The sequence below is a fragment of the Diadema antillarum genome, unplaced genomic scaffold (genome assembly GCF_040938485.1).
Source record: "Diadema antillarum isolate AM-2024a unplaced genomic scaffold, OU_Dant_1.0 scf00000003, whole genome shotgun sequence".
Classification (NCBI taxonomy): domain Eukaryota; kingdom Metazoa; phylum Echinodermata; class Echinoidea; order Diadematoida; family Diadematidae; genus Diadema; species Diadema antillarum.
Genome location: NW_027270892.1, coordinates 985181 through 1000690, shown reverse-complemented (window position 1 = coordinate 1000690; position 15510 = coordinate 985181). Strand labels below are relative to the sequence as shown.

Genomic DNA, 15510 nt, shown 5'->3' with positions numbered 1-15510 from the left:
TCAAACTGCCACAAACATTCTTTCTTCTCATCTCAGATTCCAATTGTAAATACATGTATGTATGCAAAAAATAAATAAATATAAAGGTGGTACAAATATACTTTACTGAAATACCACACTCTTGACAATTCTGACAACTCGGTAGTTACTCAAGGTTTTGGAATTAATGCGCGACAGGGAGAATTGCTTTAAGAACCAGAAGTAAATTTGTTTTTATTTGCAGCATAATCATGTGGGGCTTTTTTTTTTCGCCTTCCTTGGACTATTTGAATTTCAGAATACAAGATGATATGAAATTGATTTCAGCAGTTGTTAAACAACAATGTCAGAAGCTTATCAGTGAAGCTTTGCTGCACTAAACTTGTCTTTGTTACATGCAAGTACGCATTTTTACATTCTGCATACTCTGCGCATCTATAATTCTATTATACATCGACTGTTTTTGGGAAGAGGAAAAGATATTCCTCAAACTCCTGTACATGATGACTACTGGAGGTATGGCTTTCCCTCAATCTATACAATCGATCTCACAAACTATGATATGAAGACTAAGCCTACTGTGTATTACTATATACACCACATATTTCACAGGGTTTTTATTTTGAGGAACTTTGCGAGTTGGGTGCTATTCGCACATTTTAAAACACATGAAAATATCAACTTTGATCCTGACATAGCTGCGATATCCACAGGTATATTACTCCGTCCACTGCTGCACTCCAGGACTGTGAATTTAACCATTCACAAAATTGTCTGAAAGCACTGATTCAAGTTAGACGCGCTATTACATATGGTGTATACAGTAATATACATTTCGCCATTATAGTTTTATTCCTACTGGAGCTACAGTCGTGTCATTATCTATGTGTACAGGTTGCAGTAATTTGGTGTACTCATGTCACTAAAATGACTGAACAACACTTGAAAAAACTTACGTTTTGCGAAACTGAGGTTGAAAGAGAATGAGGCAGGTATAAGGTGAATGCAAGAAGCGAAAAAACAAAGGAAATTAAAGAAACAATTAGTTGTGACAAGGTGAATTTTGTATACGACAATCTGGAAAGTTGTTAGAAGCCATTAGGAGGTGTGGTAGAACTCAGACCGGACTAAGAAACATGACTCAAGCACTAGGTTACAGTAAGGAGTTACTATGATCAAAACTACCGTCGCAACAGCCAGAAATTGCAAAAGCTGAATGGTCGTCTGTTGCCGAGAGCAGTCATCATCACAGTAACCTACTACTGAGTGAGTATTTCATACAACAGGGCCACAATATATTTCGAAAGACATTGAGAGTAGGAATGTATGATGCAGCCAGATGCAAGTGACATTCAGGATTAATTCAAGCAACTATGAACAACAGATCAGATCTTGGGTGAAATTACAGCAAAGATACAGAGAGGTTACACAAGGTGCACAACAGCAATCACATAGATAGTTCAGTGCATCATGACAACTATAGCTGTCAATATCCAATTCATTGACAGGCACAGTAAAGAAAGACTGCCATTTGTTTTGTTTTGGTTTGGTGTGTTTGCTCTCTTTGGGGTTCCTTTCTGGCATCCTTTCCCAAGTAAGAAGTGTAAATGGGGCAAGAGCTACACAAGGAGGCAGCATGTGTGCATTTATTCTCACGGAAGAAGTTTGTATTCAAAACCCTCCGATCCCTCTTCCAAAAACAGACAAACAAACAAACAGAATTATGACCATTTCTTGAGAGCTGCAAGGAAGTCTTTAGCAATGGTACACCTGTTCATCAAGAGTTGCAGAGAACCAACATTTTTTTTTTCTTTATTAAGTGCCAGGTGCAGTACTAAATATGGCAGTGCAACTTTAACAAAGCGAGGACTTGATTCAATTCCCTCATCATTCCCTGACCTCCTTGACAAAAAAAAAAAGAAAAGTGCAAAGTTGTTTTTTTTTCTCTCCATTTTACCCATCAACTCTTTTATAAGAAATGATTTGAGATGCCTTTGTTTCTCATGATAGGTGCACTAATCTGATGCCAACTGTAGCCTCTTATAAGGCTCTGTAATCTCTGCCAAGACAACGATAGCATATAAACCGAGTCAGTAGGACACAGTGTAATCAACACACACACCTATTGGGTTGCTGTTGGTAATGTGCGCTACGTTGCACATCCACCAAATTTTACACCTATTTGCCTGATATGTGTTCTACTTGTATGTATGGCCATACACACAGTATCTGTATTTGGATTAATTTTTTCTTTTGGTGCAAAATATGCATACATGTGTCAGCATGTATTCATTATACACATGCCTGTTGATGTACACGAGGTGTCCCACGCATTTTTGCAATCAAAATTTTCATTTGCATAATCCATGGACCCAGATCTAAACTACCCGATATTGTGATTGAATGCTGGCCTTTGAGTGGAAAGATCGAAATTGCTGTCATGATGCACTAGTATCTGCATGGTTGAAGCCACAAAGCAACAGACACACATGTTCTCCACAACACAGCCTGCTATCCTAGGATACCTACTCTCAGGTTTGATGCGTAAGCTGCTGCACCAGACATCTGCTTAGAGGTAAAATATAAGTCGTCATTGAGTGAATTTCTCTTACAAGACAACTACGTATTGTGGCACGCACACCACTGCAGTAATGCATCTAATCTTTAACACTCAACGAGCGCACTCTGCTTCATTATATGTCACATAAAATCAAATCAAATTCTTTTGGGAAGATACCAAATGTAAAAGTCAATGATTCAAAATGATGGAGAGCATAAAATGAGTATCAGTATCCAGCCATGAAAAGCCTGTTTACATTGAAGTGATTTTTTTGATATGTTATATCCTGTCAATGAACAAAAAAACAGGTTAAACTATGAGTACTGATTGAATTGATCTCCCTTTCCTTTGTTCCTTCTTCAACTATGTGTAATGCATGAACAAAAAATGACCAGTTTCTATGCACTCAGACAAAAGAAATTACCAACTTTTAATATCAAAGGTCACATGATTTAAACTTATAATGTCACATGACACTATTTGCTGGCAGAAGACCATCTCCTCATTTGGAATTTGAGTGAAAAAACAAAAACAAAAACAGACGAACAAACAAATCTTGCAAGTCACAAAGCAATGCTCTAATTTTTGAATGCTGACGTTCCATTACAAAACAATCGAGAAGTTTCAACATGTCCTAGTGATTTCTAGATGTCAGTTTAAGAAAAAAGGAGAAAAAAGAAAAGGTTTAATGGAGTTATTAAGCATGTTACATTACAAAATGTAAGCAAAGTTTCTCAGCACAAGTACTGCAATTGTTGGTAACTACATCCAACAGCTTTGTCATTCTGTGCGTACCCATCACATAAGCCACATGTAATTAAAGAGATGAAGGTGACTGCTGAAGCTGTAGGATACTGGGCACAAAGGATAACAACCCATGGTTTATACTTGTTTGGCTTTTTCGCACACAGGATTTATTGATTTTGCGCATTGCGTAGCAAAATACAGATTTTCAAGAACTGCTAATTTTGGGTGTATGTTAACAGGATTCCTGCAGCCCACAATGTGTCAAGCTCTGCCCCATCCCCTGATCACAGTATCACTGTCTCCTGCCTCACTCTATATATCCCCTTCCCATCCACATCACGACAACCTCGCCCCACCCTGCTCACCTTGCATCGGAAGAGACCAGCTAGCCACATGGTTCTGACGCTATCAGAGTCGAAGCAAAGACATCTGCACAATCGTGGTCAAGACAAAATGATGAAGAGAAAAACCGTGATCAACACTGTGTTTAGTTGACTATTGTGAGTTCAAACATTGGAAAGTGACGACAAACCACAGGAGAAAGTCATTATTTTTCAAAGAATGATTACACACAATTTTCACAGAAGAGCTTAAACAATCACAAGAAAAGATTCTTCCAAAATGACTATAAAAGATCTTCTATGAAGCATGATTACCATGGTATACAAGATACAAGATTCAGCGAGTCTTGCATTCAGTGTGTCTGTGTCTGTGACTGTGTGTGTGTGTGTGTGGGTGAGTGGGTGTGTCTGTTATGTGTCTGTGTGTTACCAAGGTATTTCAAAATATCATTGTTGAGAACACATGGCGTGATCACATCCTTGCTGTGTATCCCTACTTACTGAAACTTTGCTGCAGGATATTTCTTGTCATCAGGGAAAGCCAAGCTCCCAACCAGCCGACAATTTAAAAATGATCAACAACATGTATATCTTAAATCATTTGATCCAAGCTGAGAGCAATCAGCACAATGAAAAAATAAAACCCCCAAAACCTGGAGCTTGTAATTGTCTTCTGTCAGTAACATGTTCCTATTTTAACTCTCTATCATTCATCACTGCATTGTTGTTGCTGTTGCTGATTTAATGATGTCATTGAAATGAGACATCTTATGAGTACAAACTACCATATCTTACAAGGCATCATACACATGTCTGACCCTAAGAGTATCACCATAAGGGAGAACAGGTTCCTTTTTTTTTTCTTCTCTTTTTTTTAACTGATTGACAAATTCCCCTTCATCAATATAAATACATCTGTAACCACCAATCATTCAGTATTTCAGTAGTAGACATGATAAAAAAAAATAATGCGCATACCCAATATACACTTTGTATACTTGATTTGGATTTGAATCAATGACTTCCTGATTACCGGTAATCAGAAGACCAAGCTCAATAGTCTAGTGTATATATTACGCCTGTTCTGTAATCAGATTGTTGGTTCACTGAATAATCAGTGCTCATTGATGTCATTGAAGGGCAATTCATCTAAACGTTGCAATAAAGGCAACTCAACGCAAGAATTGGTTAACTTTCTTTTTTTTTCTCAATGTCATTGTTGTCAGCTTACTTGAGTTCTTTGTCTCCTGGCACCTGGAATGAGATGGCCCATCTAGGAAAAGTTATATAGAAAATGGAAACATAACATAACATAACAGAAAGAGGATGTTATCTTTCACAAGTGAGAAGATCTTTGAAATGCAAAAGGTTTACAAAAGCATAGGCTTAGGATCTGCAGTCTGCTGTACTTTTCCCTTCGTGAATATTTGTTTTGACATTGATCAGTCTTCTAATATGCTGAAATCAAATCAAATTTTGCAAATTCTGCTTACACTGTTTTCTGCTGTCAGTAATGTTGAAAAAAATAAATGTTATTTAATACTGAAATGTTAAAAATGCAGAAATAAAACCAAACAAAAGGTATTCGGAGGTTCTTAGAAAGCATCAGAAGAACTACAGTGTATGAGAGCATGCTAACAGCAATCCAATAATCGATGTCTCCCCCCACTCTTCCATGGAAAATTTTTAAACTCTGCAACACAGACAGTACATGAAATACTAACACACAGCTTACACAATAAAAGTAAATGCAACACTGTACATCCGTTTGTTTGTCTATCTACCTTACACGTGCTGTATCTGATGTTCTATCTAATCTACGTAATATACTAACCCATCCATAGATCCATTCATCCCTAAAACCATCCCTCTAGTCCCCACCTCACCTACCCCCCGCTTTCTCTATCCCACACCCGAACTGCACACCCACCTTGTCGGGGCAGTCTTCTTATGCTTCTTGCTCGCGCCAAGGTAGATTTTGAGAGGCATGATTTCCCAGTAGTTGATGGGGGCGCCGCCCCCGGAACGGCAGTACCGCATGGTGCTGCCACTGATCTCAAAGTAGTAGTCCTTGAACTTCTTGGGGCCGTCGGCATACTTGATGGTGGCACTGGGTGCCATGTTCTTCAAAAACTGCCATTTGAGTGGGATGTAGAGAAGGTCAAATTTGATTTTTGACTGAATTTGATTTGATTCCTGAATTCCTTTTTCTTTCATAAAACAAGTGAATGAAGTTACAGAGTAACAGAGGAAATGCTAGGAAACAGGTGACTTAAATGTACAGCACTGTTTTTCTCGTTAATGCAAGATTGATCATACATGCAAAAATGGACGAGAGTGTACTCCCATTACAAAAAAAAACAAGAGACCTGCGGGTCTAGCGCTCACCTGAGTATCGCAAGTTCACCATTCACGCAGTCACTAATCTAAATTATTCACAGTTCTACCAAAATTTGACCAGGCATTCTCAAGTAGTAGATAAAATGTACAGTAAGGGCCCAAATTTTTTAAGATTCCTTAATTTGGGGGGATTGGGGCCCCCTGGGGCCCTCTGGGAGGGGCCCATTTTGATAAATTGAGATCCTAACCCCCTAGGGATGCTACCTGTCAAGTTTGATGAAAATCCATCATGAGGTTTTCAGGAAGAAGATGAAAATGTACAATTCAGGCCCCCATTTGGACCATCCCACCCCTCCCCCCTGCCCCCAAAAGGGGCACCCCTGGATCTGCTATGAAAAAACTTGAAACTACAGTCATTAATGTACTCACTCATAGTATTATCATAGCTCTATCACTTCTGATTCTAGAGAAGATTTTTAAAGATTCCTTCATTTTGGGAGGTTTGGGCCCCTTGGGGCCCTCCAGGTGGGATACGGTGCCCATTTGAACAGATTGATATCCTATGCCCCTAGGGATACTACCTGCCAAGTTTGGTGAAAATCGGTTATTGGTTTCTCAAGAAGAAGATAAAAATGTACAATTTAGGCCCCATTAGGACCCGTCCCCACCCCCCTCCCCTGGGTCCCAAGGGGGGCACCCCTGATTCCGCCAAGAACAAACTTGAAACTACAGTTATCAATGTACTAAGTCATAGTATTAACTTAGCTCTATCACTTCTGGTTCTAGAGGAGAAGATTTTTAAAGATTCCTTAATTTTGGGGGATTTGGGCCCCCCTGGGGGCCCCCTGGGTGGGGCATGGTGCCCATTTTAACAAATTGAGTTCCTAACCCCCTAGGTATGCTACCTGCCAAGTTTGGGGAAAATCGGTCTTGGGGTTTTCAAGAAGAAGATGAAAATGTAAAAAGTTTACGCACGACGGACGCCGGACGACGGACGCCGGACGAAGGACGATCGCAATAGCTCTTTGGCTCGGGTGACCTAAAAAACCACAGTTGGGACTAAACTCTCGTTACAATGAAGTAAAAATTCATGTCCCATAATTATTATTTATATATCTTTTTACACTTTATTGTTTGGATATAACAGAATGTTGATACAATTGCAAAACAAAAGAAAACTGCTGATCCAGAGGACTTTGGTATGACAGGAGTGGCCTGTATTACATTGTATGCCCTTCCCACACTTGACTGAGCAGTGGAAGCAAGCATGTTATTTATTCAGAACATTGTAGCAGTGATTACTGGCACTTACAGTATTTCAACAGGTGGCGTCCTACATAAATATCTAATATATGCATTTTGCTCTCCTACAATTTAATGTCAAGTCACATGGTATGCTTTAAAGAGAGATCATATGGCTCATTCTGTAATATCGCCATACAATGTAGAAAACTTTCAAGGATATACATGTACACTGTACATTTGTAGCTACACTTTCCAAACACGTACCGTTTCGGTCACTCTTTCAGGAAATACACTGGATATGTAAATAAAACCACAACAAAGAACAACATACGCTACTTCCTACTCATCTACATGGAGGAGGCAGACAAGGAGAACATTCGGTTCATAACACAGAAGTCAATATGTAGGACTAAGAGGATCTCACCACTTCCATGCTTTGTAGAAGACTGTTCTGCTTGATGCAGAGATAGTTGTTGGGTGCTGAGGTTGAGTCCCATGCCTGCACCTCTGATAACACCACCTCGTAGTCAAACATCATTCTCTCTGGGATGCAGAATTAAAAAATACCCACATAGAAAAATGCATAATGAACAAAGTGAGAGAAAAACATTCACACTAAACCATCCACACATCAAGCAACTACTATGGTCAATCAGTAGCATGCATACATGTACTTCGCTGAAAAGTTTGTCTTACCACCAAGCAGTATGTGATTTGTTGTCATGGGGTCATAGCTTACATTTTGATTGTGGGATGATGGAGCACATCAATAGCTGTCACAAATACAATGATTGCTCACAGTCATCCTGTGACACATTATCTCAGACATAAAAAGCAATTAGTGTATGCTTACTACCATACCACAGCACCCTAACTGACACGTGTTGATCACAAATTCTTGCTCATACATTATCTACAGAATGCTTTCCCTCAGCAATATTTTCCACGTCTGCCCGACAAAATGCCATAACTTTCAGTCAAAGAGATCAGAGACTGCACACTGACGAATCACAAACTGTATTCATTTTCCTATGGTAATCTCATAGACTATGGCATAAAAAGCTACCGGGTACACTGTTTGTTTCCATTCACATCTTTTGGGGAAAAAAAAGAAATGTGATTACCAATTTTTAGTTGTATATGTAAATGTGTATTTTCATGTAAATCTTGCTACATTTTATGCACATCGTGACATCTGTTAGGTGTAAATCTGAATATTACTGTCAAGATGCCACAAACTTGAAAGACGTCCCTTTCAGGACCGCTGCTCTCATACCTAGCTCCCCATTTTCCACCACCTCAAAGAGTCCCCAAGCCTTGCCATCTAGAGACGGTAGACGATGCCTCTCAACCACACGGTCAACGACCTCCTTCGCCGTCGTCTTGTCCGTCAGCTGGCGATCGGGAAAGAGAGAAGGTAGGAATGAATTATAACATTATGGCATGTATGCATTGCAAGATCTTAGCAAAGTTGGAGTCCTGGCTTCAGGGATTACCTCAACATTGAGATTATTCACGCATTTGAATATGTGGGAGATGGAAGGGGTTATTACAGTGACAGTATGAGTAAGGCATAGTAGAAAAAATCTGGCCTTTCAAATGATGACCCCCCAGTTTTTTTGAGGACAGCACAATCCCCATCAGATAAGATTCCTTATTCCTCAACAATTTTGTTTTATTGGTTACATGTACATTATTGTTGAGTGGCATGCTCTTGATTATACTGTAGTTATCCTGTTTTTCATGTTCAAACACATTCACACATACAAACACAAATGAACACACACACACGCATAAACAAAGTATTGCTAAAATATTATCATGTACTGTAAAAGTGGAAATTTTCACAGCACTGAAATTTTTGTGCATTTCGTGCAACAAGAAACTAGTGCAAAAATAAAAGCACACAATATTTGCTTACAATATGTTCTAGTAGTTCAAGTCTTGAGAATTAAAAACATGCGAAACTCATCTTACCCAGCCGAAAATATCCACTTTTACAGAAATAAGTAGCAACCCACTACAAGTCAATAAAGTCCTATTTATAGCTTTGTAGTCTCCATTTGCCATTACCACTTTCCTGCTCCAATATGACTTTCATTACACTACTTTAATATCAAATCAACTGGTGAATAAACATGCTACTGACATCCATTTTGACTCAAAGCTTACCGGTACAGAGATTGCGTTGCCTTCGTTCTTATTCCTTATGTAGAAGGACATTACGAAGCCGTTCGCAGCCTGTGGGAGAAGAATCGTGACATCGAGAATAATTTTACGCTGGACCAAATTAGAATATAACACTTACATTGTACAATTACACAGAAATACTACCCTGGTACTTGTAATGACCAGCAGATTGTGGGCAAAGCCATTCACAATACTGAAGTCTGAAAAAAACAAAACTAGTGATGACCACACACAATCATGACATACTTCAACCTAGGCTATGGTGTCGTGTGCTCACAAAATTATACAGCCGAGCTTGCACAACTGTCATCTTTTTTACTTCAGTGGTTCACGCTTTTCTCTTGCTCCCCATCAATCCTGCATATCTCTTTCTGTGACATCATAATCCAACCCTTATTTATACATGTACCTTGCAGCTTTCGTTGGCAGGTTGGTGAGGAAGGGTGCTCTCAAAAAGTAAAGAAATACTCCATCTCAAGTAAGAATTTCTCCTGTGTTTACTCATCACTGCATCACATATTCACTTGTGCAGCAACCAACACCACTTAATGTGAGATTTACCATTTCTGCACATCACAAGGCAAAAATATCAGGCACTTCTACATGCTTCAATCATGAGATGTACAAGTAAACATTATTGCTATTTGATTGCAGAATAAAAGATAGAATATCACACTCATTTGCTTTTGAGAGTCGAAACATCACATGATTTTCTTCTAGCAATATAAATGAGACAGAAGAAGAGCACTCTGTATGAGGTAAGATGTAGGAGATTTAAATCTTCAGACTCGATTAAGGAGGGTAGACTTGGGAGAAAGAAGTTTTAATCAGACAAGAACTTGATGGTGAGCAGGACACTGGACAAGGGACTTTGCACTTTTGATTTTTTTTAAATGCAAATTGCAAAGACTTCTTCTCTTATTCTTTTCACGGGTCATCTCAGATTGGACAAGGGCAGTTTACCTTATGACAACGCAGATGGCACTAATTCACGTACAAGATATCATGGATTTTGGATGACAAGTCATTGTGCAATGTTAATGAGAGCTTTATCATGAACATATCGTTACAGTGAGGCACTCTACATCTCCCAACCTACAGGCTGTTTCCTCCACTGACATTCACTCCATACATAAATTGAGGAGATGTGAGCCAATCAATAAACCAACTGCACCCACCGTCTCATTCTTTGGGTTGGCACCCTCCCTGATAATCTTGCCGATTTTGATGACCTGCTTGACGGCGCGGCTCTCGGCCTCCCAGTCCTGCTCGCTGATGTCGAAGAGCCACTGGTAGTACATCATCATGTCGCCGATCACGGAGATCTCCTTCTCGGCACTCCCGAACGTCGACTGGACATTGACAAACAGGATACACACAAAGGCGGTGATAGCACAATCTGTTATACATCTTGTCAGTATATCAGAGATCATCATAATTGAAGAGTTTGGTCACAAAATGAGTTAAGTCTGTGCTTGATAATTTGAGATATTTGTGATTAAAACTGCTGCTAAAAAACAGAGAAAACAAGAAAATATGGGATATCTTCAATCATTACTCCAAGAATATTTTTTGTTTATGTAACAAGTGTGGTATCACTGCAAAAGCCCATCTACATTTATAGTGGCATAAATGAAGTTTTCACTCAGACATTGTTAACTTATAGTCTAGAGCACTGTGTTAATCAATCAGTTTGACCCCATCATATTTGCCCGCCATCCAGATCTAGATGTCCGACAAGGGTAATAAAAGATTTTACACTTACGTCCGGCAGTGCCATAAGGGTGGGGCCAAACACTGAGGCCAAATTCTTGTCCGTCATCTTGTTGACCACATCATTCTCCCTCACCCTGAAAGAAATCAAAAAATGACACATACAAATTGTAGCATGTAAAGTGGAACATGTGATCTCCATTGCTGATTAAACACACACACACACACACACACAAGAAAAGCCATACAATACAAACTTCCATGTGGAAAGGAATTGTGGGAAGCATGTCACATGACAAACCTTATCAGATGCGCTATGACCGTCTTGATCGTGTGGTAGTGGACCTTGGGGAGCTCTCCCAATAGATACTTGTACCACTGCAGCTTCACTGAGTGGTCCGTATAGTCTGTAATTTGCATCAAAATAAAGAAAAAGGAATAATTGTGTTACACATTTAACAGAAAGAAAAGCAATCTGGACGATGGCAACACATTGGTTTGGGTGACTAATGTCTCATACTGTCTTTTTTTTAAATAGCAGAATAGATGAGTCAGCTAGAGCCATGCTCCTCAACTAACAGGTGGGCTGCCTGTGATAACTATATTAAACTAACAATCACATTACAGCTATCAGACTATGGGTCTCAAAATAATTTGTTGAAGCCAAAGCGGACACTGGGTTGAAAAAAGTTGATAAGTGAGGAGCTAGAGAATCATCTTTCTCTTATCAAAATTCAAATGATTACTCATTAATATAAACAGGACATACACAATATGGAAGAAGTGATATAGAGAAATTTACGCAAAAGGTTCCAATGTTCACTGTTCTAGAACTCTGATGCTTTTAAACTTGCTGGTAACACGGAAATGTGAGAAAAATAGGACAGAAAGAATTCTTGATCATGAGAACGGTAAGGAATCCGCACCCCCTCTCCCCCTTCTCTCAAACCTCACCTGACACTTCTATCCACTTTGAATACCACTCCTTGGTGAAGACGGGGTTGGGCAACTCCCGGAAGTACTTCTTGAGGGCGCCCGCCACGTCGTTGACCTCGAACTCTGCCCGGTTGATCTGCACCGAGCGGGGGTTCACACGGAACATTTCCCGCACCCGCTGGATTTTGCTGGCCGTTCCGCTCAGCCTGTAGATGCCCTCCTGCTCCAAACCTAGTTGTGGAACATTAGACAGGCATAATTCCCTCGTACGCACAGTAAATGAGAACATTTTGTCACTAGCGGTCAGGTCCGTACGCTGGCAATACGCTACATGCAAATGAATGAGGTGATCTTAGGCACCCGTGCACAACACACAAAGGTCAACCAAGGTCACATTTTTAATGTTTGCTTGTTCACTTCCAGTAATGCAGAGTTATGGTGCAGCAGAGCATATATGCATTAATAACATCTGCTTTTTCCCTTTGTATCAAGACTGAAACATTGTCACTTCACAGTAGATACACATTATCAGAGCTTACAGCTGATATTTCTCTTGCCAAATATAACAATTGCAGAGAAAATCTACAAAAAATACATTGTATTAAGGTACTTTGGAGACAGACATACTGCTAGATGCTTTTCATGTATGACTAAACAGAGCTTGCACGGTGCACAGGGAATAATTCTTGAGTAACTACAGGATGTACTACTAAATTGAAACTTGTAGTACTAGAGACATCCCTCTATTTTGGTGGGTAACATTATGCTATTTAAGAAACACATAAGACATACCTTGATGCATGTAGACAAAGTTGATGCATTCTTTCACAATGTATGGAATATGATCCTCAGTTAACAGCTGTTCCTCCAGCTCTGCTCCAGTTTGCTGAAATTAATATTAATACATGTGCATTTAAAAAATAAAATAAATAACCAATCACTAAATTTTTCACAACTGAATCGAATACCAAGCATCAAATTGATTTTTCCCATGCAAACGCTCAGAGGGCAATAAATGGTTGTGAGCAAGCAACCACTGGACTGTTGGCTTGAAGCAACTGTACAGGGCCTACAGGATGCCTACAGTGAGTATTTCACACTCTGGTACCGACTTGTATATATAAACTCATTAATATCACCCCAGTTTCCTCCATTCAGACTTTGTTTCCACCATCATAAACAAACTCATCAAGAGATTATGACTGGTTGCACATCACAGCAGAAATGATGCATCTGATTAATTCTTACCATCGCATTCTTCTGCAGCGCAGACATCCACGCATCGCTGATCTGTTGGGTGTCGGCTCTCAGGTAGATTGTCCTGGACGTGTGACAATCAATTAACACAGTGCACTTAGTATATGCTGACGTCAATATATAAGCAAATGTAACTCTTAGTACTGTGCGGATTGAGTAACTGGGAGGGTTAGGACATCTCGGAAATTAAAATCCTACATCGGCAGGCAGTAATTTGCCCCGATATGATATTATATGTGTCAACATGATGTAAATGGTGATAATGAATCTAAAGACACCATTACCAGTAATGCCCCTCTCCTTTGCCAAGCAATTCCAGACTCTACAAATCGTCATCTACATGGATTTAAACTGGATCTAGATTAGTATTTCTAGTCCCTAAATCTTTTTATCTTCTAGTTTAGGAATGCAAAAGATTATTGAATATCTCTCCCTCTTTCAGCTATTAGAAAGATTCTTACAGCCTCATTACATCATTTCAAGTAAACACTACTTTTTATTCACAAGACCACTTCATCCTCAACATGAATAAAAAACAAGATTCAAGGTGTATCATCTACGGCAATATGGAGCCTTAATTTCTTCAATTTGAAACCCAGGTATGCACTGCTCATGGCGGCATCCACAGTGATGTGGTCTGTCCTAAACACACCACCTTAAATAGCCAAATAACACTAATCACTTGTGGTCACTCCACATGACTAGCAATGGTCAGAAAGTGATATGAACCAGGCCTCTGGTGTCATACAAGTGAAGAATAAATGAACCTTTATAGAATATATATTTAAAAATGCACTTTGGTTGTCCAATGCAAATGTGGGAAGAGAAGCCACAAGGGTGACCAGTGAGAGGTCGTGTGGAAAATGACCTTGACCTACTGACCTGCCAGGCACCACAATGGCTATGTCCTTGACCTGCTCTGAACTCTCCTCCTCCATCTCTTGACCTAAGAAAATAAAACAAAAAATAGAAACATGTATGATATTACTCTTACCTATTTATCTGTCTAGCTAGCATGTATCTACCTACCTACCTACCTACATGTACCTACATATCTACATGTACCTACCTAAAGCTTGTATCTACAATATGTATGTACGTATGTATGTATGTATCTATCTATCTATCTATCAATCTATCTATCTATCTATCTATCTACATGTATCTATAATGCATCTACTTATGTCATAAAGATATGCTGATGTAGCAAATGACTATTCTAAGACAATGAATGCAGGTGTAGCGGTTTTCAATTAAAATCAAAGTGCCAGGATAAATGACTGACAAAAAATATTTTGTTGTATTTCCTTGCTGTTACGAAGAAAATACTTTCAACAAAATCTTGATGAATTGCTGGAAATTTCTCTAAACTTTATTTGTTGCACTCACATTCTAGAGCTGCTTTTCAAAAACCATCTGTAGTCTGCTATGAAACTCCCCAACCATTAACACATTTTACAGCATTAATGACTCACTGATTTCTTTGGTTTTCCGCAGGTCGATGATCTCCATGCCATCTTTCTCGGCGGAGTAGAAGGATAGCATCTTCCCTTTCAAGAGGAACCACAACCTTTGCCATGTCGTCTGCATCGAGGAAGGACAATAAATTATAGTTTTCATAAAATTCAAAAAATCGATTTTGTTTGGGTTTTTTTTTCCCCCACAAATCTCAGCATGCAAATTAATCATTGCTTAACCCCTTGAGGATGGCTGATTTTGCTACAACACGCATTTCCAATATGCGATAGACACCTGCCCGAATATACTCTGGTCTGGACTCGTTCTCAATGGATTAAGAAAGAACAATCAACAATAGCTTTCATCAAATTCCCCAAAATGATTTTGTTTGGGGTTTTTTTCTCCAAGGAATCTTGGCATGCACATTAATTGTCACTTTTACGCAAATACAGTTCTATATTTTCAATCATGTCTTACATTAGGATCGGGTGAAATGACCTCCCACTTGCAAACTTCATTGGACCTGAATCATATAATCTTATAAATTTCTGAAGTCATCACATGTAGGTTGATACATGATGGCATACCTGATAAGAAATTCCAACATCTTCATTTTAAAAAGTACAAGAAATAAGCCAGTGCAATGTCACAGAATAACAGGAGGAGGTAAGGCGGACCATTTTAATTTGCCATAGCAACATCAGGTGCTGGTGGGTGGTAAAATTTGGTAAATACAAGTAGTAA

At 39.2% G+C, this 15510-nt stretch overlaps 1 protein-coding gene across 1 annotated transcript in view; it reads right to left on the bottom strand.

Moving 5' to 3' along the window:
• The window catches only part of LOC139741215 (arf-GAP with Rho-GAP domain, ANK repeat and PH domain-containing protein 1-like), a 144421-nt gene that overhangs the window by 14848 nt on the left and 114063 nt on the right, over positions 1 to 15510 (bottom strand). Inside the window, exons 27-41 of the mRNA XM_071651845.1 lie at positions 14784 to 14892; positions 14191 to 14254; positions 13300 to 13372; positions 12844 to 12937; positions 12070 to 12282; positions 11417 to 11522; positions 11168 to 11252; positions 10581 to 10754; positions 9385 to 9453; positions 8489 to 8606; positions 7637 to 7755; positions 5558 to 5760; positions 4859 to 4900; positions 3652 to 3715; positions 2509 to 2544 (exon numbers count right to left, since the gene is read on the bottom strand). Coding sequence (XP_071507946.1) covers positions 2509 to 2544; positions 3652 to 3715; positions 4859 to 4900; positions 5558 to 5760; positions 7637 to 7755; positions 8489 to 8606; positions 9385 to 9453; positions 10581 to 10754; positions 11168 to 11252; positions 11417 to 11522; positions 12070 to 12282; positions 12844 to 12937; positions 13300 to 13372; positions 14191 to 14254; positions 14784 to 14892 — 1569 coding nt within the window. The remainder of the gene's footprint in view (positions 1 to 2508; positions 2545 to 3651; positions 3716 to 4858; positions 4901 to 5557; positions 5761 to 7636; positions 7756 to 8488; positions 8607 to 9384; positions 9454 to 10580; positions 10755 to 11167; positions 11253 to 11416; positions 11523 to 12069; positions 12283 to 12843; positions 12938 to 13299; positions 13373 to 14190; positions 14255 to 14783; positions 14893 to 15510) is intronic.